General features: G+C 45.2%; 1 protein-coding gene across 3 annotated transcripts; it reads left to right on the forward strand.

The window, feature by feature from the left end:
* The first annotated feature begins 1,903 nt into the window (after positions 1-1,903).
* On the forward strand, positions 1,904-27,227 carry ACY1 (aminoacylase 1). Of its 3 annotated transcripts, none has more exons than XM_028718738.2 (15): positions 1,904-2,057; positions 4,677-4,827; positions 11,223-11,287; positions 14,453-14,557; positions 16,064-16,158; positions 17,539-17,615; positions 19,003-19,092; positions 19,479-19,535; positions 20,788-20,861; positions 21,124-21,173; positions 21,908-22,052; positions 23,063-23,131; positions 23,460-23,539; positions 23,936-23,996; positions 24,098-27,227. In XM_028718738.2, the coding sequence occupies exons 2-15, from the start codon at positions 4,710-4,712 to the stop codon at positions 24,260-24,262; spliced, it is 1,251 nt and encodes a 416-aa protein (XP_028574571.2). In that variant the 5' UTR covers positions 1,904-2,057; positions 4,677-4,709; the 3' UTR covers positions 24,263-27,227. The 3 variants fall into 3 exon arrangements, with proteins under 3 accessions (XP_028574571.2, XP_028574573.2, XP_028574570.2); XM_028718737.2 differs by lacking the exon at positions 1,904-2,057 and adding an exon at positions 2,195-2,414; XM_028718740.2 differs by lacking the exons at positions 1,904-2,057; positions 23,460-23,539 and adding an exon at positions 2,064-2,414.
* The last annotated feature ends 246 nt before the right edge of the window (positions 27,228-27,473 follow it).

The following is a 27,473-nucleotide window of genomic DNA, read 5'->3' on the forward strand; positions in this document are numbered from 1 at the left end:
GCTGAAGATGATGGTTTATTTTTAAGCCACCATCCTCTTTCCCAGCAAGGATGGGGTCTCTGTGTGTAAAGCAACAAAGAACCCAGTTTGAATCTGAGAGCATAGGACACGTAGTCATGTATTTAAACAAGCATGCCTACTGTCTCCACACCATTTAACACCCCCCCCCCCAAATCATGGGAACTGTAGTTTATCCCTCACAGAGCTATAGTTCACAGCACCCTTAACAAAAACTATTCAGGAGAAAAAGCAACATGGGGCCCCTTCTGGACTGGAGTTTTGTATCAGTTTTTGTGTGTGTGCTGAAAACTGCTACTTCCTGGCTGCTTACCTCCAAAAGTTCTGCTTATTGCAAACAACACCTTCAGGGGCAAATAGAAGTGGATGTTTTTCAGTAGAAAACCATGAGCCTGGGGCTGCTGCTCCCTCAACATAACTAGTTATGTTTATTTAAACATATGTCACATGTAGCTTGGATTGAGAAAGAAAGGAGAGTTGCAGTTTAGAGCTCTGGAAGGTACCGTTTGGGGATGCTCTTTGGGTAGTGATGTAAGAGCATGACTGGCTGGGGCACCCGAGCCAGATAGGCAGGTTATAAATAATAAAATTATTATTATTGTTTAGTAAGACTATTATGCTATCTGCCTTCACCCATCTTTAGCTTGCTAATGAACTCACATGTGACAAAAATGCTGTAGGTTTCCAGTGATTTTTCTTTCCAAAGAAATCCAAATTCAGGTGAGTGCTGCCCTTGGAACTACTTGCCACTTGGTGCCAGACAATACTAATTTATAGGCACCTGTAAGGTTTTACAACAAAGGTAACGTGTGAAGCACTTTGAATGCTCTGAAGTACTAGACAACATGCTAAGCATTAATTTCAGGATAATGGCTTAATTTCATTATCACTACACCACTCGTCTGATCCTGCGCTTCTGAGCCTTAAACTCCATATTTCTACATATTACTAATCAAACTACATATTAATAAGTCAATATAGGATATTCAGTAAACAGGCTGAGAGCCATGGCAGGTGGAGTGAGTATAAAAATATGCTGCTGTGTCGGTATTCTGCCTCCTGGTTAAGCCTAAGCTTGAACTCTGCCCCTTTTCTTTTTGGAAGGGGCAGGAGTTCAATACAGCATAAAGAAAGTGATTAACTGAAACTTACACATATTTATGCAGAAGTAAGTTCCGCTGGCTTTTAACAGAACTTACTTCCCCCAAAGGACTTGCCCCCTTAGTCACGAGCTAGAACTTTTCTCAGCAAAAGTTATCCAAAGGTCTGGTGGGAGTAATCCAATATCCTTTCTTCTGCACCAGGGGCGCATTTTAGGAGCCCTCAGATTGTAGGAAGTTTTCTGAAAAGGACAATAGATTGATGGGCTCCCAAAGATTCACAGGAGCCAAATCCTATGAGCCAAATCAAATGAGGGGACTAGGGTCCCCAAAGTCAATGGGCAATACCTTTCAAATACGTACTGTAGAGTGTGTAAACCGCGTCATGTGATCGATTCTGCGGGGTGGGGCTTACCTGCCCCTCCCCTCCAATGCTGTATTCAAGTTGGCACCTTTGCAAAAACACTTGGTGGGTGTTAACTTACTTTCCCCTGCCCCAATATTTTCCACAGGGGCACCCACCCATTATGTCCATTAATACCCTCACCTACCTCACAGGGCTGTGGCAAAAAATTGCAAGGCGATGTATGTGGAGCGTTTGAAGGCGCTCTCAAAAAGGGGCTGGGGCGACTTAAGAGTTTGGAGTTTCTTAGCCGGGCTGCGAGTTTCCGCTGGCGGCTCGCGCTGTCACCCTCTAGCCAGCCTGCTCAAGAGAAGAGCAGGCGCTGGGGAGCAGGAAGTGCTCCCTGTGGAAGGGCCCTGGACGTGCCCAAGCCTGCCGTTTAAAACCTGGCCTTTGCGCGCGTGCTCTCTCTCTCTGGTTGGCAACCAGGATTTATTCACTCGGGCCCGGGCGAGGGGAAAGGGGTGTTAAACCCCGGAACTTGGCGCCAAGGCCAGCCCTGAAGGCGAGAGGACAGGCGGGACCCCGCTGCAAAGGTGCATTGGCGCGCTCGGCTCTCCCCTCCCTCCCTCCGCAGTAACCCTAACCAGCTCCCTCCCTCCCAGGAAGTCCTGAACCAGAGGCGTCTTCTGCCTCTTTCCGAAAGCTCCCCCCCCCCCGGCCACGTGCGCCGGAGCCCCCTCCTCCCACTCGCCCGGCTTGAGACGGAGGCAAGGCGGCCCGGCTGCCCCCCGTGGGATTGGCCCCGCCTGAGGCCGGCGGGCGGGCTGGAGGCAGGACTGTCCCCGCGCCCAGCCTTCCTCCGCCGCCGCTGCCGCTGCCGCGAGTGCAGCAGAGCCAGGCAGCAGGAGGAAGGCTGGAGGCAGGCAGTGGCTTCTGCGGCGACCGGAGAGGTGGGTGAGCGAGGCAGGGCGGGACCCGGGGAGGCTGCCCGAGAAGGTCCCCTTTGGGCGGCCCGGGCGCGGCAGCGGCAGCGCCTGGCACTGCCGGCCCTTGCGCCTGCAGGGAGGAGGGAGAGAGGTTCCTGCGGAACTACTTGTTTACTTAGCAGCCGGGGCGGGAAGGCGCGTCCTGAGGGGGCTGGAGAGGGGCGCCCACACTCCTGACCGCTATCCCCATAAACGCTCCTTGCCCTTCTCCACGTTCAGCTCCGCTATAGGACGACCCCCTCTTCGGAATCGACTGCGGCTTCCCAGTCCCGCTGCCTGCGTTGTGTGGCCGGCCTTTCCCCTTGTCAAGTGCAGCCTTGCTTCCACAAACGCGTTCTCTTCTCCCCTGCCCTCAAATGCTTCATTTAAAAAAGAAACGAGAAACGAAAGCCGCAGCATTTTCCAGCACTCATCATACGCTGTCATGCCCCAAACTTCCCCTGGCCAAATCTGCCTCTGCTCGTTTTCTAAAAGTTTCCCTCTCGATCCCTGCTGCCTTAATAACTTGCTGCCCCCAACGCCCTGTGCCTGTTTAACACGAATCTAGCTTTGCAAAGCAAGTCCACCGGAGTTACAACCTCTCGCGAACTTTTTTGCTCGCCAACTGTACCTGCCTATGCCTGCCTATTTGAAGCGCCTGGTTGCGCTGACTGTGGTAGATAAGCAACTCTACAAGCCTTCCTTCTTGCCACACAGGTATTGCCACACAGCAGTGTATTGTGGACTCAGTGCTGCTCATACATTCAGGTTTTTGGGGTGCTTTTAAAAAAATGGATAGCATCAATGCTGTCCACATGAAACTGCCATCCCATGTTTTTTTCTTGACTAATCAACTATGATGTGTGGATGTTATGAAATATTTCCATGCTTGAGCAGCACCTTCTTCACAATAAATTCTGCTGCTGGGCAGAAGTGTCTGCAGTCTTTCTCCCCATACCTTTTCTTTCAAAACAAAACAAAACAAACGCCGCCCCCCCCAAAACCCTACTTCCCATACTTGCTCTTGCCCACTTAATGCTCCCTCTCCCAATTCTATACTCACCAGTTTCCTTAACACCTAATCACCAGAAATTTCTCTTGTGCTATTAATTTTACCTCCCTCCCTTCTATTCTAGTCACTACCATGATGTCTAAAAAACCCCAATATTGAGTCTTCAATATCCTACAGCATTATTGTCTTATTAAAAGGAGAGCACAAACTCTGGAGCTTCATATCATAGAGTTCCCTCAATAAGAGTCTTGAACCTAGTGCTTTTTTTCTTAAAAAAAAGTTTAGTGGTACTCTCATTTTCCTACTCGTATTGAAATACTGCCCCTCAATGAGGCCAAACTCAGATTCACAAAATGTTTCAGGGTATGCATACCCCCGCGTCCCCCCAGAAAAAAGCACTGCTTGAACCCATCTGTTAGGAGCAGCTACACATTGATAATGCAAGTTGTACCCATTTACAGCTGTCTGACTGGCAGTAATTCAATGGATGCAGCTTTCTTCACACCTGTAGGGCATGGCTATCTATACCTGTGGAGTTTCTGTGGTGAATGCAGGACACAGTCAGCAGGGGGTGTGTGGAGGTGGCAACGCTACTCCCAACTTGTAGGTCAGTTTCGCACCCTTCTGTGTTTCCAGCACCTTTTGCTAAGCTGCCTGTTTGAATGCTTCCATGTAGGTGTTAAGAGAACACATCACCCGTTACTCTTGCCATTACTGTACAGTCATTTCTCATTTCCAGCAAAAGTTGCCTTGTGCTCTAGCCCAAGAGCCTAAGAGACACAATACCCAGAAGAAGCTGTTGTAGAAAGTGCACATGGCCATGCTCATTTTCAGATTAAACCTTGTGACCTTCATAGTAGTAGGTGTAATTGAGTTGAAAGAAAGCCTTGATTGGGATTTTTCCCCCCACTTGGGTGCAATGATGATTTCCCTCAAGTGCTGAGCTCAGCTTTCATAGCTTTGGATGTGTGTGTTTTTTGAACCATTACAATTTTGGGAGCGAATCCATTTCGGGGAAGTTTTTAAATCACCAGTCAATTATTGGTGCCATCTGGCAATTTCCTCCTGTTGCTGCAGCCTCAGGAAAGCGAGAGAAGGCACAGCAGGAATTAAATGTGGTTATACAAGTTAGTACCTGTAGCAGCGCAATTCCACTCTGAACAGTAAATAAGGGAGACTGATATTCTTGCTCTTGCTCTCTGCATTTCCTATGTATTCACTTCTTAATTTCACAGAGGACTCTAATATCCTGTGTCCAGAAGGCTAACATGCTGCCAGAGAAAGACCCTAAAAGGCAAGGGGAGAAGGACCCCCAAGAAGATCCATCAGTCACCCTCTTCCGGGAATATCTGAGAATCAAGACTGTCCAGCCAGAGCCTGATTATGGTACGGAGGGTGTTTTCTTTTTCCTCCTTCATTTTAAAAAGGCGAAGTTCTGCTGCTGTCTACTTGACTGGTGTCACTGCTGGAGCTTTGCAGAAACATTACATAATCAGCAACCAATGGGAGTCCATTCGGAGGCTGGTTACTTTAGCAGCTGGAGGTAATGTTCCTGCATCATTTGCCAGAGTGAACAAAACAAATTGATTTCTTGAGTTCATTTGAAATGGTTTTATCTCACCTGTTCTGGCTAAGATGCACTGAATGCATTTTTAACATACAGCATAATTTAACCAGGAAAAACCATCTAGTTGGAATTATGCATTCCTGGATACATTTACATAGACCTATGATTATCTGTGCTGTGCTGTGATCATTCGGTCCATATGAATTATTCTGAGTACAGCTTGTAAGTATCTATCTAGCACCACCACCCCATGTTTCATATGTATTCTTTTCAATATTTAGCCTTTATAATCACATGGATAAGCCTGACTTCCATTGCCCCTCAGCACTTAAACTGTGCTATAAAGAGTGAGGAGAAATATCTTTCCTCTCCCTTTATAACATGCATTTCATTGCTTTCTTTTTTAAAACAACATCCCATCAGAGTTTGCCAGGACCTGATTGGTCTGCTTCTATGCCACTGTTTCTCTGAGAAGCTCAGAACATTTTAGCCTTATTAAACACACACACACAAACACACCTGTGACCAGGGATATTTTTGGGAATTTTTTTATTAAATTGTTAATTAAAATACCCAGATAAGATATGTAAAATTGACAAGAAAATTAACCGTTATAATACAATCCAGTACACTTGCCATCTTTTCAATGCATCATTGCATTTTCTACTTCAGAGTCAGAACATTTCTCTAGCCTCCTTTTCCAACTCAATCAAATCATAACATAAAAATACTTTCAGACAGGGTATCTTGCAATAATGGTAACATGTCCCATGACATTTTCCCGTGGTTTGGTTTGCTGCCCATAGAAGACTAGAATGTAAAGAAAGTGGTTATGCTAGAACCTTTTCCGCTGACAAAAAGTTTTATATGTGCGAGCAACATTTTTATATGCGGAAATGTTCAGCCATGTTAGCCTGCCACCATCTTCAGTCTGAGTGATTCAGACCAGACACAAACTTACTATTTCTGAACTAGGTCAGTAAAATTTCCTGAGGACTAGATGCACAAAATTCCTTACTACGCTGAAGAACCAGCATAACTTGGTTGGAGACATTCTCAACATTAGGAAAACAGGGAAGCCACAACTGATATGGACTAGGCCGATGAAAACACAATTCAACACAGTTAAATAAGGCGACAGACAGCCCTGTACTCACTTCTGTGAGAGTAAGTCCCACTGAGCCCAATGGGGCCTGTTTCAGAGTGGAAGGGTGCACATAGGATTGAACTATTAACCGCTTAACAGGTTTATGCATGAGTCTCTCTTTGTTGGATTATAGTCTTCTGCCAAAATCCAGAGAACAATTTTAGAAGAACACAAGGTCCTGAATGCGCCCAGTCGGACTTCTGCCCTTTCCCACTTTGAACAGCAAATCACCATACTGTAGCACAAACAACTTTTGACACTTTCTTGAGTTTCGGAAATACTTGGCTGGAACTTTTGAAAGCTACTACTGGAGAAATGCACATCAAAAACCCCAGTGGTCCTCAGTAGGCAGAGGAGCAGAAGAAACTTGCTAGACCAGAATGGAATGTTTCATAAAATGCAAGTCACATAGAAGCTCCAGTTTCAGGATGTGTGTGTGTGTGTGTTTAAAATTTCTGTTCCTTGCATGATTCAGTCTATTCCTCAAAAGATTCAAGTCACATTTCCAACCCATGTACGTTGTTTCAGCAGACTTAATTTTCCTACCTTCACCTTCCTAACCATGATTCCTTCCCAGTGCAGATGAGCACAGTATAGGCCAGGGATGAGGAACCTGTGACCCTCCCAGAGATTTTTTTCATTCCAGCTCACATCAGCCCGAGCCAGCAAGGGATGTGGGAGTTGTAATATCTGAATGACCCTAGTTTCCCCACTACTGATATAGAGTGCAAGTTGTGCCTCAGAGGACATCAGATAGGGATGTGATATCCGTTTGTCTTCCTCCACCCCCACTCATGCCTGGTGGACAAATCCCTACATACGGCTTTTTGAGTTGCCATTTGAAAGAAATAATGTGTTCCATAGGCTGTCAGATCAGAAAGTAATTTGGAAGGGTTTAATGGTGATATTTTGCACCCAAAGCTACTCAGAAGTGTGAAACAGCAGATGTTAATAGCTTATCTAAGAAACACTTTGCTGCTTTTCGAACTTTGGTGCTGAGTGAAGTCCACATTCCAGAGCTTACTTCAGACAAGTATTGCCCCTCTGTTATCCTGAAGTATTAATGAGTCACAAAGTGAGAGGATTTAAGCCTTGTTTTCATGGCAACAGGAGTAAATCTGTATGCACTGAGCACTCAAGTGAGTTAAGCTGGAAGAGAATTTTTTGTCTGTCGTATGCATTGGCTCTCATCCACTTCGTTCAGGCAGACATTGAGTTGCAGTCATGTGAACCCTTGTCCTCAGTGTACTCAGCCTAAAGTTGGCAAAGTTAGCCTTTCTAAGTCACCTTGTAACTTAGGCTCCTGTTCCCATATCACATAGTTTGAAGTGAGGCCATGGAAGCCAGTAGGACTACAGTGGTACCTCTGGTTACGAACTTAATTCATTCCGGAGGTCCATTCTTAACCTGAAACCGTTCTTAATTTGAGGTACCACTTTAGCTAATGGGGCCTGCTGCGCTGCCGCTGCATGATTTCTGTTCTCACCCTGAGGTAAAGTTCTTAACCTGAGGTACTACTTCTGGGTTAGCGGAGTCTGTAACCCAAAGTGTTTGTAACCCAAGGTGTTTGTTACCCGAGGTACCACTGTACTCTGGAATGAGTGGCTTAAAGGCTGCAGTTCTAGCCTGCCTGGTGCATCTGAATTGCATTACATTGGCCTTTTTGAGCTAGGGTCAAAATTCATATGAGAAGTGAGATTGTGTATTTTAATTGAAAATACATTGTATGGGGGGCACCCTTGCATGTCCACCTACTGCATGGCGTCCATTGGAAAGTTGTTGAAAAGAAAGCCTCTGTGTGGTAGCCCCCTTATCTACCCCCTGGCCTTATGTACCTGCCACATGCTTGCAGCGTGTGCTGGATATACCAGAGGGGAAAATGGCTCTTGTGTAATGCACACTGAAAATCAAATCCCAGGCATGGCAGAGGGTACACATGACAGGATTGCTATGGGCAACCTCATTCAGTCTTTTGTTCACACTGTCACCAACTGTGAGTTTGGCTAGTTCTGTGAATAGTCTAAAGAAAACTGGCCAAGTCGTTTTGGGAAAAAATAAAAATGATTTTATTATCTGGATTACTATTTGCATTTTACTTATGTCAACTTGCTTCAGTTCAAGCAAAGCAATGGCTTACTGCTCCACCGCTTTGCCAGAAATAACACTTATAAGCACTTTTGTAACTAAGAATTATTGTCTTAGCATGCAATCCACACACACCCCCCCCATCTGCTGCATGCGGTGATGGTCGGAGCTGGTGGTGGATTGCATAGATCATTGTTCAAAACAGCTCCTTTGGCCTTTAGCCTGGCCTGGGATTCACTAGATCAGGCATACTGTAGGCAAACTCCAGCCCTCCAGATTTTTGGGACTACAGTTCCCATCATCCCTGACCACTGGTCCTGTTAGCTAGGGATGATGGGAATTGTAGTACCAAACATCTGGAGGGCCGGAGTTTGCCTATGCCTGCACTAGATCCTGAGCTACCCACCCACCCACTGCCATCACTTGGTGGCATTAGACTTCAGCTGCTGCCTGGCTGGGGTTAGGATTGCTTTCGCGAGTTTGCCTTTTTCCTCCTTAGCAATTCATTTTCCTTCCATTTTGTGTATTTTAAATTATAAACCTGAGGGTAGGGTCCATCTTATTACAGGCTGTTGTAAGCTGGTCTAGGAGCCTTTTTCAGCTGAAGAATATACTGAAAAATACTTTAGGTAAAATGTCACAATCCTATTTAGCTGTATAGGATATGCAGCCTGGGATGCATCCCACTTTGTGAATGTTAGTGGGAGAAAGAAAAGTGCAAGAGAGCCATAATTAGCTGTTGTGCGTTTTTCACTTACAGAAGCAGGAGAAGCCCATTTAAGTGTTGCTTGTGAAAAAGTCTCAGTGGAGAAAGTCTTGGCTTGGGTCCATGAAGAGGGCACCACCTCTTCAATGATGAAACCATTAGGTTCTTACTGGACTATCATTGTTGCACACTTTTGAGCTAGGCAGAATGAAACTGTATGAATTGTTTCCTGTGTCCAAGGAGAGAAGGGCAATAGGAGGACTGCGCCAGAAAACTCCAGCACAAAGCGTTTGCAGGGAGAAAAGATTTGTTGTTGAATTCCACCCCCCACCCTCCCCTGTTTTGCTGGAGGGGCCCTGCAGGGAGAAGAATCCATCAAAGGGGACTTAATAAGGTCTGTTTCCTGTTTGCTTGGCCAAGTAAACTCCTGAGAGGAACCACAGAATGAAAGCAAAAGATTTTTACCCCCCTCCGTTTGTTTTGCCCTACTGGGTCAAGGAGGCCCACATAGAAGGTTCTGAAATAGAGAGGGGCTGCCAGAAGGAGAGGGCTAGCTTTGCAAAAAAACAACAACACTTAACACTCTCTGGACACAGTCAGTAGTATGCAGTTGACCCTGTAGTCCTTGCAGAAATTGTACTTTTGATTTCATCTACAAGGAGAATTAGGCAACGCTGCTCCATGCAGGCCTACCATCTTTAGAAAGCTTTAACTTCTCAACATGCCTTGGCTGGTCCCTGTCAAACTGGCTAGTGAACTGGGGGGTGGGGGCAAGGAGAATGGATGGATATAAAGTGTGCAATGGGAAGCATTGGAAATTACCAGCACCGACAAGACTTGAGAACCTTTCCAGATTAAATGACAAAATATGTCAAAATAATCCTCAGAGCAATATTCAGGCAGAAGAATAGAGGAAGGGGAGGGCAAGACAGTCCTTTTCTTTACTTGACACACTGGGCTTCAGAGAGAAAAAATGAAAAGGTGCAAGTTGCTCTTGTTGCTTCCCCCTTGCCCAACAACTGTGTCCATCTGCAAAAAGCAGTGTGGAGTGAGAGATCAGCCTCTGTCCTGAAGCCTCATCTTCTGCCAGTTTCAGGGTTGCATTATTGCCACTGCAATATAAGAGAGCCTTCCATAGAAGCAAATGCTGGAATGACACCCAAAAATTCTACGCTTTTTGGGGAAATATTCCTTGTACATAGAAATATTAGAGGTTTGAACACCCCTTCCCAGGGATGGCATTCCAGCGTGCTATCAGAAGGCAAAACAGGGGTTCACAATTTTGGACAAGAAAAAGGAGAATAACTATGATCCAGCTGGCAAAGTGCTGAGTGGACTTCGGAAAACCAGTGTGGCGCCATATTTACCAGATGATTTTATGCTTTCGGCTGTGTGTCTTTCCAAATACCTCTTTCTACATCTCTTTACCCTGCCTTTTGACATGAGGTGTATGTTTTTAGGACCATTCTTATGTCTGTAATTATAAGTTTTAATATTGTGCTATGCTGTGTTTGAATGTTGTAACCCACCTTGGGGTGAAGAGCAAGTAATAAATAAGAATATAATACAGTAATGCTTGCTATCATTCAAAACGTTCAATGGAAAACACTTAAGACAAAGAACTGCTTTAGCTAATCTGAAACAGAGGGCTCAAACAAGAGGCCTCTGCGACATTCTGCAAAAAAAACATGTAAAAGCCAGAGTATGCAAACAAGATGTATTCCCAAAAATATTTTAAAACCTTGTCCGATGCTTCAACTCCATTTGCTGTCCACCTCTGGGGAAAAGTTCTACTGCTCATACTGCATTAGGTACAATGGATGTGCAGCTTTTTGTAGAGGCTACACTGATGATTTGAGTAAGTTTTATTGAATTGCTTCATGTTGTATGCTGCCTTGGTAATTTATGGTTTTATGTATTTATTATTGCATTTCTATGTTGCCTTTCCTCCAAGGAGCTTGAGGTGGTGTGCATGTTTCTTCTTCCTCCCCATTTTATCCTTACAGCAACCCTGTGAGGTAGACTAGGCTGAGAGTGAGTGATTGGTGCAAGGTCACCCAGTGAGCTTCATGGCTAAGTGAGGATTTGAACCCTGGTCTCCCAATCTCGGTCCATCACTCTAAACACTACACTACACTGGCTGTCTCTTAAGGCCAATTTATAAATGCTTTTAGTAAATGCATAAGTAAAATAAATGTCATTGACCGAAAGGTGGTTAAAGCGATGTATTTCATTGATATGTGGTTTTTACAGCTGCTTCTCCTCTCTCCTTCCAGACACAGCAGTGAAATTCTTGGAGAGAATAGGCTCTGAACTTGGCCTACAGTGTCAGAAAGTGGAGGTAATTAATGAGAAAGCCATTGCCCCGTCTCAGTTCTGTCAGGATGTCTGATCACCCATCTCCAATTTACTGTTACATAGTCTCTCAAAGCTTATGACTTGGTAAAGGAGGTGCCATTAATCTCCTGTCATACAGGAAGCTTTGGGCTAAGGTAAATGGTTCCTGGCTCTCAAGAACATTGTTTTGTTTGTTCATTTAAAGTACTTCTAAGCCTCCCTTGACCAAGACACATTTCAGAGCTGGGTACAATGAGCATGAATAAAACTATTCATACCAGATGCAAAAACAACATAACATCAGTATTAATAACGAGCTAGCAAAATGAGAGGCATAAATAAAACTGTAAAACTATACTGCCTAAAGAATTATAACGCGGAGCTCTAGTTCCACCACCACAGGCTCAAATTTGATAATCACAACGGTACATGTCTTTTAAATTCCGTCTCATCTGCTTATTCTCTTAACATCTGCAAGAGGGATATTTCTTAACATTCTTGGATTGTTGTCACTGTCAAACTTCCATCTGTTTTAAGTGCCAGGAATAAGAAGATGGCGTTGGATTCACAGGAGCAAAGTGTCCACAAAACTCCTGTTAGTCATGGGTGAAATGTAGACCACAATTTTAGATTCCGTAGTTGGAATCACTGCATTAAGTTTACAACCCCTTATTATTTCCTTGTGGCCAAAAAATGTGCTCTTTAACACTTCTCCGGAGAAGACTTATTATTGACAGTTTGGGCCTGAGATACAGATAATCAGTCAGTCCTAGTGGTGAAATAATGTTGGCATTCCTTATTTGTTAATCGTGTAAATCCTCTCTGCTGGTGGTGATAATGTTTTACACAAATGATCACCGGTTCTGTTACAATACTGGTGTCCAATACCAGCACCTAGTACGGAGGCTGGAGTCAGAGCTGCAAATGAATGACCTCAAAATAGTGCCTAGCAGAGGTTCCAAAGAGACTGAGAGCCATATTCTCCTAATGAGTCCTGCCAATGCAAGGATTTCCACTTGCACAATGGGACTTCCCCCCTTCCCTCCCTGTGTGTGCCTTGAACCCTCCCCCAAATCTTTTCCAAAGGGTTGGGGGAACCCCTAGAACAGATTTAGGGGATGTGCAGGGGAAAAAAACATTGTAGAAAGAGAAATCCAGAGTCTCCCCTCCTATCCAGAGTCAGAGGCACTAATGCTTCTGAATATCAGTTGCTGGAAACCAGAGGAAGCTCTTGTGCTTGGGTCCTTCTTGCAGGTTTCTCACAGGCATCTGGCTGGCCACTGTGAGAGCAGGATGCTAGACTAGATGCTAGACAAGGAGGCCATGGGGAAGAAGAGCTGAGGATCAAGGGAGGACTTGGGATGGAGCCAAATGGGTTTTTTGGTGGGGAAGAGAGAGGAATTCCCGAGATAGGGCTCTTCAGGACCACATGTGTTGGCCTGACTTGAAGGGTGAAATAGAAGCATAATAAATAAATGGCAGTCTTGAACAAGTTTTGATTAATTATGCCCCCTTGATTTGTGTGGTTCAAGGTAGTGGTGGTGAGGAATGTCTTCAGATTTATTCTCAGGCAACCTTCTGATTAAGCCACGCTGTGGGAAGCATTCTGATAATGCTGGTGCTCATATTGGCTGTTTTATAATTTGTTGCAGCCCTCGTGCAGCCTATAATCTCTTCATGAGCTGGCTAGCCCATTAATCTCTTATTACCATGTTCTCAGGCTATTCTTGAACAGATCCAGCATGACCTTTCCTGCATTAGGGCCTGTATTTAGACGGATTCCGTCTAATTGATCGCCTGCCAACCTAGCAGTTCGAAAGCACCCCCGGGTGCAAGTAGATAAATAGGGACCGCTTACTAGCGGGAAGGTAAACGGCGTTTCCGTGTGCAGCTCTGGCTTGCCAGAGCAGCGATGTCACGCTGGCCACGTGACCCGGAAGTGTCTCCGGACAGCGCTGGCCCCCGGCCTCTTGAGTGAGATGGGCGCACAACCCTAGAGTCTGTCAAGACTGGTCCGTACGGGCAGGGGTACCTTTACCTTTACCTTTACCTTTTTAGACTGATTATTGTTACAAATTAATGCCATGCAAAAACAAAAACTTTTATTTTTAAAGGAGTGATTTGTGTTCTTTTTTCTATTCCTATGTATAGTTAAAGGCTAATTCCCCCCAAAAATGTTAAAATTTAAATGGGCCAGTTTCAAATATTGGAGTTTGCCTCTACCTCAGTCTTTATCATAATAGTCAAGGGTACTTTAAAAGGACTAGCAACCATAAGCTTATATGAATTTCCTAGAGTCCTGTATCTGTTCTGGACTCCGTCTAGTGATCTCTGGAACTTCTCTGTGTTGGAAAGTACTGCATTTTATTATGCCGTTGGAGGACTGCAGGTATGGACCTGGATCTGCAGAAGCAGTTTGGGGCTGCCTGATTTCGCCATAAGGAGACACTGTGTTTGCCTGAATTCCGAGGCTCATTTTGATTCAGCCTGTGGCACTGTATCTCACACCTGTTTCTTTAACTCACAATGAACAGGGTTGTATCCAATGCCGGTCCTACTTAGAGTAGATCCATTGACGTTAATGGACCTGAGTGACTCGGATTTATTAATTCCAGTAGGTCTACTCTGAGTAGAACTTGGTTGGAATACAACCCACACTGTGCTCAGCCTTGCAAACAAGTCTACAGAAACTACTCACCTATAATGCTTCCCTCGCTACCCATTTGCCCCACAAGTGGCAGTTTTAAAACGTTTTTCCTGCCTCGTCACCTCACGGTGATGCTTATTTTCCACAAGTGGCTACTGCAGAAACCTGAATTGAGACAAAGCCACCTTAAGGCTCCAGTGTGCTTGCTGTCCATCGAATTCTCCCTTAATTTAATGGAACAATTTTCAGAGAAGAAAATAAGACCCTATGGAAACTCAAAAATGACTATAAAGTCCAAGCCACAATAAGGTAGAAGAGTGTGAGCCAGAACAGGGCTGCTTCTCTCTCATCATCATCATCCATCAGCCCCTGTTGCTGCCTCTCTGGATTGCACACAGAGAGGTTACTACCTTTAGAAAAAACCGTTTCCAAGTACTTGGGAACCATCTGTGGAGCTTTTTGTCCATACTGATCTAGTGACAGGACGAGCAACCCACAACTTGACTTGGTGTTCTTTTGCAGGTCTGCCCTGGCCGTGTGATCACCATCCTGACCTGGAAAGGCACAAACCCACATCTCCGCTCCATACTGCTGAATTCCCATACAGACGTTGTGCCGGTGTTTGAGGTTAGGAGGGGATTCAGGTCTCTGCATCTTGCATGTGATGTTCAGAAAGGGTGTTGGTGGTACAAATGTGCCCCCTCCTTCAGAATGTTTTGAAAGACCCAGGGAAGCGTGATAACCCTTGCTTGCTTCATGTTTTGAATATATAGAGGACACAGGTGACGGTGCTTATATTGGTGTGATGCATTTTCATTCACATCAACACCTGTGTCATCCTGGGGGATTAGTAATACATACCATAGAGTTCACACTTTCTAGGATTACAACAGTTGAGGGATGAGATGCAAGATACCTTTGAGTAAGCCCTATAATTTAAACTCAAGGAAACACTACCCTCTTTGTTATTCTAGTCCCCTGCTTTATACCAGCAGAGTGCCACCTACAGAGAGAAGTAAAGAGCTGCAGGCATTTAGATGGTTTCTTTAATACAGTGGTACCTTGTGGTGGTACCTTGAGTGGTACCTCTCAAACTTAATGTGTTCCAGAAATCTGTTCCAAAACCAAAGTGTTCCAAAACCAAGGCATGCATTCCCATAGAAAGTAATGCAAAAAGGATTAATCCGTTCAAGAGTTTTAAAAACAACCCCTAAATCAGCAATTTAACATGAATTTTACTATCTTATGAGATAGTAAAATGAAAGCAATAAACAATGTACTGTACTATAAAATACAGTGGTACCTCGAGTTACAAACATTTTGGGTTACAAACACTTCAGTTTACAAACTCGGGATCCCAGAAGTAGTACCTCGGGTTGCGAACTTTGCCCCAGGATGAGAATAGAAATTGCGTGGCGGTGGTAGCGGGAGGCCCCATTAGCGAAAGTGTGCCTCAGGTTAAAAACGGTTTTGGGTTAAGAATGGACCTCCGGAATGAATTAAGTTCATAACCCGAGGTACCACTGTAAATAAAACAGTATTGTAGATGATAAAAATCAAAATTAATTTTTTTTCTTGCCTGGTTTTATCCTTCTCTGCAGTCACACAATCAATCAATCAGTAGCTGAACTGGGATCCACACGGTCTCAAAAACAAATTAACTGAAAAAGCCTCAAAGCAAAAAACACAAAATAAATAGCAGAAACAAAAGCACCAAATATAAGCTCCAGATATCACCTCAGAACACTGCAATCGGAAACAGAAGGCTTGAATTACAATGGGGGGGGGGGAGGCAAATTAGCAGTGCAACAGGAAACACAGGGGGACGCAAAACAAAGCACATTCGGCTTCCGAAAATAAGTTCGAAAACCGGAACACCTACTTCCGGTTTTGCAGCATTCGGGTTCCAAGTTGTTCGTGAACTAAGCGGTTCGAAAACTGAGGTACCACTGTAGTTAGTCTCCCACAGTGTTGTTTTTTTAATTGCACTTGTAGTGGCATCAGAGTGTTTAAAGCAGGCACACATGCCAAATCACATAGGGTGACAAAGAAGATATGGATGGATTCAGCGCCTCATGTCCTCCCATCACTCCTATCTTCCTGAGGTGCTCTGTGCTGTTTTCCTTCCCACAGGAATATTGGCGCTATGATCCGTTTTCAGCCTTCAAGGATTCTGAGGGAAACATCTATGCACGTGGAGCCCAAGATATGAAATGTGTTTCTATCCAGTAAGTCCATCCATGGTGGAGGAGAGGACACATGACTGAGAAGATTATCTCATCCTATCATAGTTCACGTGGAGTGATCATTTCAGTTAGTGCACTTTAGTGAGTGCAGAAGTCAGTGGAAAACTTAATCCTGATTGGCCAGTGTGCCTTGGGTTAAATGGTAATGGGTTCAGTGCCCCAAAGGTAAACAGGAATAGATAGACTGCTAATACACACAAATGCTGCCTGCATAGTATGTGGGTGGTTAAATCCTGCAAGTAGCAAAGTTTTGTATAACTTTTGTAGCCGTTTTGTTTTTATTTTATTACATTATGTGCTGCTTAATTACATCGTAAGCAGTATACAAGTAACTCAACATCATAAAAATAAAAATCATCTAAAACCATAAAATCAGAATTCAGTTAAAATACCTGCTTGAATAAAAAAAAGTCTTCAGTAGTCATCGGAAGTCTAACAGGGAGGGGAACCTGTCTGATCTCAACTGGAAGGAAGTTCCATAAAATTAAGCTCACAGTACTGACGCATGGGCATAGCCAGGATATTTGCTGCGGGGGGAGGGGGGCAGGACTGACGTGATTGGTCAGTTAGTTAAGTATTTCTATTGTTTTACTTGATGGGGGGGGGGAGCTGCCCCCCTGCCCCCTCCTTGGCTACTTCCATGTACTGAATGCACAGCTTCTGGTAGATGCAAACTGTGCATCCGAGCCATGGGGGATCCCTGATGGTGACTCCCTCAAATACATCAGTGGTTGGACACGGATCTATGGAACCAGGCAGTCCTTGAGGCATCCTGGATCCAAGTTGTAAAGGCCTCGTAAATTAATATAAGAACCTTGAACCTCTCCCAGTAGCATATAGCCAGTCGGTGCAAGCTTTTGAGCATTGGAGTTGTGTGTTGGCGATAGTCCGTCTGCATCAACACTCCAGCTGCAGCATTTTGCACTAGCTGGAACTTCCAGAAAAGGCTCAAGAGTAACCCCACATAGAGCAAATTACCAATGCATGAATTACCGTGGCCAAACTATGAGAATGGCCATAGTTGGTGGACTAGCTGTAGCTGGTAAAAGGCATTCATAGCCACCAAGGCTATCTGAGCCTCTAGCAATAAAGGCAGAACCAGGAGACCCCCGAATTCTTATTAATGTGTGGTTAATACAAATTACTTGTCTTGCTCTGCCCTGTATGGTATATCTTAGACGTCAATGGACTCTGATCCAGGCTTCAACTAGCTTCCAATCGCCACCCCCCCAAAACCCACCCTCCCTTTCCCTCCTTTGTCATTCCTGCACCTGTGCATGATCCTGACTGGGTGTAGGCCAAGCATCTCTGGGTTGTCCCAGGGGTATCATAAGCCATTAAATAAGGCTCCTTTCCTTCCAGGTACATAGAGGCCATCCGGAAACTGAAAGCCGAAGGGAGACAGTTCCCACGTACTGTTCATATGAGTTTTGTCCCAGGTGAGTTAACCATGGGCTTATTCTTTCCCATTTACTTGTATTTCGTGCCCCTAATAGTTTCCCCTCCTTCCATATTTCTCTCAACCCCTTTGAAAGAGCTTTAAAAGGGCCATCCCCTCCTCTTTCCTTAGATCTCCCTCCCAAAAGACAGTGGAAGTAGTAGGAGTTTGTGTCCCTCCCCTCCCCTCTCAGCTTGCAAATTACACCAGGCAAGTCAACCCAACCTTTTAATCCCTGCCATACAAACCTTCACTGTATTGACTGCCCTCAATCCCCTCTCAATAACCAGACTCACAAAAAACAAAAGAAAATAAGTCGCCACCATCTCCTTTGGTGGTTGTCTGTTTAAGAGATGCTATAGGAGGCGGCTGAGGGGAACCAGAATTTAATATCTGGTAGTGGCGGCGGCTGTACCTCCTCCATTGCTGGAGGCTGGATGCCTCTGAATACCAGTTGCTGGGGATCACAAGTGGGGAGAGGGCTGTTGCACTCAAGTCTTGCTTGCAGACTTCCCAGAGGCCTCTGGTTGGCCATTGTGAGAATAATGTAAGTGGGCCTGTAGCCTGATCCAGCTGGGCTTTTCTTTATGTGGTCTTTGTAGCTGCCCAAAACAAGGTTTTTGCTTGTAGATCCTTTAATAGACAGCCATTCTTGTTCCATCCTTGGAACACTAGAGGGCACCTGCAGAGGATGCATGTACCACAACCAAGGATTTTGGGCCTGACTGGATGTAAATGGAAAGTCTGTGTTCTCTCCTTATGCCCTTTTTGTGGTTAAAAGCAATCATGGTACCTCCCAATTTGGGTTGAGACCATGCCACTGGAGGGGTGGGTGTTTAACCCTTTCCCTTCACACTACTTCCATGGCTTAATCACTCCCCACAGACTGCTGCTATTAACTGCAATATAGGTTCATGTCCCCCTCCCTTCTCTGCAGCATATAACCACATAGGTTTAATTCAATAAAAATACATCAGAGGGGATCCAAGCACCGTTCTCCCATAGAATGTTTCTTCTGGCCCTCTGTTGCAGCCCAGGTAACCAGATACTGATACCTGCTATTTCTGCAGCCTTTTCAGTATTAGTACAGTCTGCAGTTTCCTGGCTCTCCTGAGCAGACTGACTGGCTCCTGCTACACAGCAGGAAACAATTTGAACATCACAAATCTCTGTGTCATTGCTAAGGTGGATCATCACTGTGAGCTGAATCGCCACAAGTGAAATCCCTCCAGGTTCCCATAGGGAACTGTGAGTTGCCATAAGCTCTTGGGCCTGTTTTGACTCTCAAGTGCAGAGAGAGATGTGGTTGGTCTCTGGAGAATGAAAGCAAAGGTGTTTATGTGGCGATTGGTGATTCACTTACCTGGTCTCTTTTCCCTCCCCTGCAGATGAAGAGATTGGGGGCCACAAGGGGATGGAGATGTTTGTGAAGCGTCCTGAGTTTGCAACGCTTAATGTTGGCTTTGCCTTGGATGAAGGTGAGGCTCCCATCAGGGAAGCTATTTTGGACTTGAGTGTATGAGGGAACCAGCCCATACATTTTGCTTTACCCTTGCTTCAGTTTATCCTTGGTGATTACCTGGGCATACTTCCTCTCTCACTGCCAGAGAGAGAGGGAGAGAGGGAGAGAGAAAGAATGAGATTCTGTTAGGTCACAGGCTTACTGTCAAAAAGGGGCATACAGTGGTGAAGATTCTTTGTTTTACTGGTGCAAGGCTAATGATGAACTCACTTGCATGAGATTAATGAATTCTCAGCCACTTTTCTGACGGTCTGTTTCCTGGTCAAAAGGCGCTTCAGAAAGCCTACTGTGTCTTCTAGCTAAATGTGTTGTTTCCTAATTCCATTCTCTCTCTTCCCCCAGGCCTGGCAAACCCGACAGACACTTTCACTGTATTCTATGGCGAAAAATGTCCGTGGTGTGAGTACAATCCGGGATTCCTTCTATGTTTGTGTGTTTGGATTTTTGTCTCTGTTTGTGGTTCCCTCATGGCTACTTCTGGTCTTACATGATGTTTGCTTGCATTTTCAATACAGATCTTGGGAGAGATAATGTCTTTTGAAAGAAAGAATTGTTGAGCCTCTTTCACAGGGAAGTCACAAATTCTTCTGAGTAGTTTCTGGAGTTTTGCCATACCCATGTCTTCACTGTAAAATAGACACACATGTAACCCTTCCTAGAGCTTTCGGGGCTTTATGGAGGAGCCAGAGCAGATAATGAGACCAGCATCCTGTTGAAATTGGTTTGGGACTTCATAATTCTTAGCCACAGCTGTTTTTGACTTTCACAGTAGATTCGAATCTGTGGATTTTTAGTCACAGTTAACATCACTGGAATCAACTTGGAATTTTAAGCCTCCTTCCTTGAGTGGTTTTTTAAACCTTGGGATTTTCAGTCAGGGCTTGTAACTTGTGAATTCGGATAATTTTGCAGTGAATGTCTGAAAGTCGGCATTCACATGTGAGTGTTAACAGATCGCGTAAGTGTGATTGCCAGCATTCCCTGCCTTATATCTGTAAAAGGGAGTGGGGATTCATATCAAGGTAACAGGATATCCACCATTTGTTGGATATACGAATGGTAAGATTGCCATAAAGCTGATTTACTATAGTTTGCTGCTTTTATTCCCCTTCCTAGATGGCTTTGCCTCACATTTTCTCCCCATACTTGCTTTCTGGCTCCCTCTCTTTGGGATACTGCCACAGTCCAATGTCTCATCTGCTGCCTTACTGCCGTCTCCTTTGCTCTTCCTCAATATATTCCTATGGTGGTCTAGCCCATCCCTGTTGCCCTCTTAGTACGATGCCCACAAATGGGGCTCTTAAAGTATAGACTATGCCATTTCCCCATATAAGTTGAAAAACAGTGTATGCAATATGGATGCAAATTGGCTAGGTTGCAGGGGCTTTTGCAGCAACAGTTCCTGCTGCTGAAGAAACAACCCCCCAATCAACTGCAGAAGGCATTTGACTCGTCAGCCGTGGGGGTCTGTGCAACACTCCAATACTATTCTCTCTTCTTTGTGCATGTTGATCCTTTGGATCATGGCACGCTTCCTCTAAAAGATGTGTTGAATGTGGTTCTCACTGACTGTAGGAGTTGGGCATCAAGGTGTTGCTTTGACTACCTTGCTTACCATTCATGTTTTGTGCTTCCTCTGAATACTTTGCAGGGATTAAAGTGAAGGTAGAAGGGAACCCAGGACATGGATCCAGATTCATTGAGAACACAGCTGCTGAAAAGATGGTAAGAGATTAGGAACAGGGGCGAAGTGGCGTGGGAGGCGAGGCTGCTTTTGTTTGGCAGGGGACAGAATTGTTTGCTTAGATCTAAAAGCAATGCCTTCAGCCATCCGAGCTGAGGTCTGTTTTCATAGACCTTTCTTTACACAAGCCTTTGAGCCTGGTGCCATCCAGCTGCTGGGCCACCTTGAAAAACATTTGCTCATTAGAATATGTATCTATGGTTCCATATTGTTGCATTGACTTTTCTGCTTTCTTGCCCATAGCACAGAGTGATTACTTCCTTCCTGGAGTTTAGAGAGCGTGAGAAACAAAGGTGAGGAAAAAAGAAGCCCCTATGGGAAGCCTGACTGCATTGGGAAGGGGTGCATCTCCTGACCTTCTCTATGGCTCACTTTTGTTTGCTATTTATTTGGCGACCATTTCTAATGTGCAAAGGCCTTTCAGTCCTTAAGTTTGTCCTCGTAGCTGAGATAGAGCCATCCCTTAGGACTGATGCTAGCATTATTCATTGGGCCACACAGATGCGTGACTCGTTGCCCATCTGTGTGGGTTGAGGAACATTCAGGTTGTTGTAGAGCCCATGAGCAACAGCCCTGCTGGGCAAAGGCAGAGAAGCTTTATTGCAGGGAGGGGACTGACCTATGGCCCTCCAGATGTTGTTGCACTACAACTTCCACCAGCTCCAACCAGCATAGCCAGTGGTGAGGGATGGTGGGAGTTGTAGGCCAACTACATCTGGAAGAATTCTGGTCCCCTATCCCAGCATTAGTGGCACTCATTGTTCCTGAGACAAGAGGCTTGCAGTGGAACGTGTCTATGTTTCCAAGACCACTTGTAAGCTGCTGTATGAGTCACCTGTCATTTGGATTCCGCTTCTTATGGGCGGGAATGTTAGCTGCTCTGATGATTGAAAATACCCACTGTTCCTGCCAATACCTGGAACAGTGATGTTAGCCTCCTGTTTCTTCACCCTTGGGACTTAGGGAACAATTAAGTGCAGCGTTTCAAAGATGTGGGGTGAAAGTCTTTCTCCCTTGTTTCTTGCAGGTTGAAATCAGAGAAGCACCTTACCTTGGGTGACGTCACTTCCCTCAACCTGACCATGCTCAATGGGGGCATCTCCTTCAATGTGGTCCCTTCTGAGATGTCTGCTGCCTTTGACATCCGCATCCCTCCCACAGTAGATTTAAAGGTACAGTATCTGGCTACTGACAGAAAGGAAGGAGGTAGGGGAAAGGAGACTAATCTTCAGGCTGTGGGGTATTGCCTGGAATATGGGTATTGCCTGGGAAATGGCTGGGGAGTGTATGTCTACTCTTCCTGCATTGGACTGTGTCACCTAGAGCTCTCGTTCCTAGGCTTCTTACGTTAAAATTGTTTGAGACATCCTATAAAATATTACGAAAAGTTATAATTTTTTTGGTCTTGCATTGGTTATCATTGATCACATGAAAGCACCTTGCAACCCTTACTGGTTATGAAGGGGCTGATTTCTTTGTCTGTAAGGTACCTCCAAGAGCCCTGCTGACTCTCCCATTCCACTTTCCCTCCTTGCCCTGAAGGATCATCTCCAGTTGCAGGACCCGCCTTCAGAGGCTGCAAGAGAGGAAGGAGCCAGTTGGGGAAGCAGTTGAGGGAAGCCTCAGAGGTTTGGCATGGTTCTAAGCCAGCATGGATCCTTGGATCAGTGGTTAAGCTTAAGGAGCATTTGATTTTTTATATTTGTGGGGGTAAGAATGGCGGGAAGGAGTGCAGAGGATTCTGGGATGAGTTAGAAGGACTGTGGGATAAACTGAGATCTGAATCATTCTGAGATCAACTAACCCCTTTTACACCCAGCTGATCACTCTGCAGGAGAGAACCCTCTCCAGATACTGTTTCATCAGGAGGTCCTTTCAGTACAATGTACATTGCCTTTAGTGTGGCAGTACTTACCCCTTGGACCGCCTTCCTGCTACGTACAGATCAGAGATTCTATTTTTCCAGCACCTATTGAAGACTGTGCTTTCTTAAACAAGCCTTATAAGTTGGGTTCTTTTAAAAAAAATAATCTGGTCTGTTATCTGTTGTTATATCTGAAATGACTTTTATATGTTTTTACTGTTGATGTTTTTATTGTTAAACAGATTCAAGATGTTTCACAGGAAGCAATTCCTGGATGAAATAAATAATGCTCCATGTTGCTTTGTTTTTGCTCTGCAGGCATTTGAGGAGCAGCTCACAGCCTGGTGCCGGGCGGCTGGGGAAGGTGTTAGCTATGAGTTCCACCAGGTAACTGTGGAGACGAGGGAATATTCCAGCAGCCTGTTGCCACCCCCTTAGATCTAGGCGCATAGCTCTGTTCCTGGCTTATGGCTACATGGCCGCCTGTGCTGCTGCTGCTGCAGCTGCTGCCACCTCTCTCTCTCTCCCTCTCTCCTCCATCTCCCTCTTGGGCCTCTCCTCTCTCAATATGGCTGCCCTTCTGTTCTGCCTTGTCTCCCTCAACCTCTCGCACTCCTGCTGCCGCTTCTGCCGAGCCCTTGCCACAAGTCTCCTGCACTGTAGGTGCCCTGTTGCCTCCTCCAAGCTTCACCCTCTACCCTTTTCTTTGGGCTAGAAATACACGGATCAGTCGGTGACCTCCACAGAGGAATCTGACCCCTGGTGGAAGGCGTTCAGTGGCACCTGCAGGGACATGTGAGTAAGACGCCTCATTCCCCCCATTCTCACACTCACTCTTCTGAAGACACCTGTGGAGGCTGGTGGCTGTTTTCACCTGCCGGACGCAGAAGGAACTGTAAACACGACATCATTTTGGAGGGAGGGATGTGTGAGGGGGGAAACCTAACATTCAAGGCATTCAGAAAAAGACTCCCCTAGGGATCAGTATGGAGAACAGGAGAGTGGCCGAGTTATCCTCACCCTTCCCAACGTCTCCCATTCTGTTCATCCGAGGTCCCCTGTGCTCCATTTTTAAAAATTCTCACCATCTGAATCCCGCCTTCAGGCAGCTTGGAGCCACTGTGGCAGGAGAAAGAAAAGCCTAGCTTAGCAATGGGACCTCCCCTGTCATAGTATCTCTGTCTTTGTCAGGAACATGAAGCTGCAATGCGAGATCTTCCCTGCTGCCACAGACAGCCGCTATATCAGAGCGGTGAGTGCAAGTGCCTTTCCTGTGTGCATTTATCTTGTCAGTTGATTTCTTCCAGTACTTTGGTTGAGCTTCTCTTGTCTCCTCCTCCCACTGTGTTGCAGGCAGGACACCCAGCTATCGGCTTCTCCCCAATGAACCGCACCCCTGTGCTGTTGCATGACCACAACGAGTTCCTGAATGAGCAGGTCTTCCTTCGCGGGATTGAGATCTACGCCCATCTCATCTCTGCACTGGCCAGTGTCCTTCCCCTGCAAGCAGAGGCCTGAATAGGGGCAGGCAGAGCAGAAGGCAGCAGTCCGAGGGAGAGAGAAACCAAAGAAAGAGAGAGAGAGAAGCTGAAAACCTGCACTGCTTCCTATTTTGAGACGGGACCCTGCTAGAGGGGACGTAGGCCTTAGATGTTTTGATTGAGGGCTAGGGCTTGCTGAGATCACACCCAAAGCAGACTGTTGCATTCCAGCATCCCTGAGTGGTACACAAGGGGGGCAAAGCATGTTGGAAGCAGAAATGTACACGTACACCAGTACATATGAATTGGGGCTCTGTAGGCGTCGGCAGCTGTTTCTCTGCTCCTTACCAAAGCACTTACAGTCAAGACCCTTGTTTGCACAGTTCCTGCATCAGGTCCCAGAGCTCCAGCTCTTTATCACCACCAGCTACCCATGTTGCGTTTTAAAGGATAATCCTCAAGCACCAGGTTTGTAGGACTGAGGTTCTCACCGCTGAGGTTTCTTGGGTTTTGTGGCAGAACGTTATTGCCTTGTCACCGGCTCTTTTCACCGCCTTCTCCCCTTAACACCAATGCTGCACCCTTCTGCCATGTGATGCCCTTCACATACCAAACCCAAGGCCAAAGCAACTGGAAAAGCAGGGTAAGTCCTAAGCTGCAGGATTAATCAAGCTCCCCCCTGGTTCCTTCTTCCCTTGATGCTCTTGACACCTAGCTGGTTTTCTCTGCTACAAGGCATGCCTAGTTCTCAAAGATCCAGCAATCTCAAATTTTCAATGGGAGTCCAGGCACCATGGAAAAGCCTCAGTTTTTCCTCCATTATATGGTGTTGGGCAAATCGACACACTCTCTCTGTGCCCCTCACTTGTAGAGAGGCATGAAATGTTGCTACGGGCGCTTTGCCACATGAGATCTTCCTACAGAACTTGGTGAAGATGAAGGAAAAGGCAGGTTTGCTGAGGGAGATAGTAATGAATATTGCCTTACTTGGAACCTGCCTCCCTCACACACCAAAGTAGGATTGGCATGGGGATGGGTGTCTCTCTGGATATTCACTCTTTGGGACTTAACAGCAGAGGTGCTGGCTGCAGCATGGTGCCTTAATTTTCTGTTGGGCTGTACCGAGTTACTGCTGACACTTGCCATTCCCATGCAGGTAAGAGTTGGGTGAACAAGATTCAGCCATAAAGGACAGCCATCTCCTCCCGGCCCCAGAACGCTCCAAGGGAACAACACTACTTTATGATGCTTTTAGCAAAACTTGCCCTTGCTTGGAAAGATCGTTTTTCACATTATGCTACAATATAATTCCTCATCCTCAGGTTTACATGATATTTGATAACATCATCTGGAATTGCCAGCAAATTCCCTAGAAACTATACTCACAATCACTGACATTGTAGATCAACATGTACTTAAGTAATGAGGAATACCTGCCCCTTCATCTCCCTGTTACCAGCATGCGGCTTGAGCAATAGATTGGATAACGGCATGATGCTTTAATTTGACATGTGTCCTTGCTAGTATCAGTAAAATATCATCCACTGAAGTATAATGAGGAAGAAAATGGGTTTCACTTTAAGTTTTGTATCCCAAAATTCCCTCATGCCAGAGTAGGCCTATAAGCCAGGATACTTTTAAAAAGCCTAAAGCAAAAAACCCGCAAGATGCTTGTTTTACAACTCAATCCTAAGCATGTTTGGCAATAACTCCCACTGTTTTCAGTGAGGCTTACTCTTTGGTAAGTGTGCACAAGATTGCTGCCTTGGACAAAGAGTTGAATGGCTACCTTTATGAATGGCAATATGAGAAGTTAATGAATGACTACAAGGGAGAGGGATACATAATGTAAATATCGTGATACGACCCTCCTCTTGGCAAGTGGGAACTATATCTACATCTGCATTGGTAAACCTATGTTTATAGAGCTGCCTTTATGTTCATCCCCATAACATCACCTCTTTATGGAGGTATATTTCCCCTCCTCTCAAATAAGTTTGGTGAAGAAGAAGAAAAAAACAGCAAGTGGTTGTTTGCATCCCAAAGGGGTGTTGCCTCTGGGATTCAAGGTGCCACATCCCATCCCAAGTAAATGTATTTGACAATTTTAAGCACTGCTTCTTTGTGGAGTGGAAAGCCTTAATAGTGGCACAGACTGCATAGTCAGCAATGCCTGCATTGCACAGGAGGAGGAGCCCGCCACTCCTGCAATGTTGTTTTTGCTCTCATTTGAGAAAGAGGTACACCCCCCTCAGTCATCCTGGGAAAAGTACAGGGAGCGTGTAGCTCCCCGCATTGCACAAGCTGCTTCCTCCGGTGGGGAAAGGGAAGTGCTGCTTGCAAGATAGACCATCCCTGCACTCCTCCCTCTCTTAGGTTAGCAAGTAAGGTATATGGAACCTGGCAGTACAGCATATATAGTATGTCACATTGAGTAATGCTTAACTTGAAAGTGCGCAATCAACCAGTAAGTTCTCCTCTGCAAGTGCCATTAAACTTCCTGGTGGTTTGTGCTGATTGTGTCTACATCTCCCTATCACCTCGTAAGCACACCTTTTCACAGGTAGAAACCCTAAATGTGCATAGCTTCCACCATAAGATGCACATCTCAGCATATATACATATTTTTATTCACATTGAGAAGATTAAGTACTGCAGGCCAACAAAAAATGTAAAGGTGTGTAAGGCATGAATATGGAGATAATGAACATGATCGTTGAATCCTGAGAGTTGTTCTATATTCCCCTGCGGATTATGTCTAAGGGCTTATTTGTTGGGGTTTTGAGGATTTGACACCTGGCCCTATCTGTAGTCTTAAATTATCTAATCTGCTTGCTGGCGAAATGAAAATAATAACAAGCTTGTTCCGATTTAGAAACGTTAGAAAACTTCAAATTTGCTTACAATGTTCCATGTCAAAAGGCCAGAAATATACAAACATGATTTTAAAACAAAAATAGAATGAAGGTATTAAAATATATTCAGATTTCAAAAACTCAAAATGTGTTCAGTTTTGTTGATGTGATAAAATGTTCCTTGAGGAGGATGTGGGACTATAACTTCTTTGTTTTCCACCAGATGGCGCCCTACACCTGACTATTCTCTGGCAAAGGCTGATTCCCACTTTACAGGGCACTATCTGCATTGTAGTGTTTGCTGCAGTTTGGTGCAGAAAGGGGCAATGCAAATCCCTAAGTACTTGGCTGCTGCTGTTTTATCCATTTCTTTTTGGTTTCAGGATTCATGTT

This window comes from Podarcis muralis, chromosome 2 (assembly GCF_964188315.1).
Source record: "Podarcis muralis chromosome 2, rPodMur119.hap1.1, whole genome shotgun sequence".
NCBI classification, from domain to species: domain Eukaryota; kingdom Metazoa; phylum Chordata; class Lepidosauria; order Squamata; family Lacertidae; genus Podarcis; species Podarcis muralis.

What these genes read in the sequence shown, in the direction of transcription:
- ACY1 (XM_028718738.2), top strand. Translation starts at nt 4,710, where the DNA reads ATGCTGCCAGAGAAAGACCCTAAAAGGCAAGGGGAGAAGGACCCCCAA. An exon ending in TGGCGAAAAATGTCCGTGGT is followed by an intron (nt 19,536 to 20,787) that starts GTGAGTACAATC and finishes AATACTTTGCAG; the next exon opens with GGATTAAAGTGAAGGTAGAA. An exon ending in ACACAGCTGCTGAAAAGATG is followed by an intron (nt 20,862 to 21,123) that starts GTAAGAGATTAG and finishes TCTTGCCCATAG; the next exon opens with CACAGAGTGATTACTTCCTT.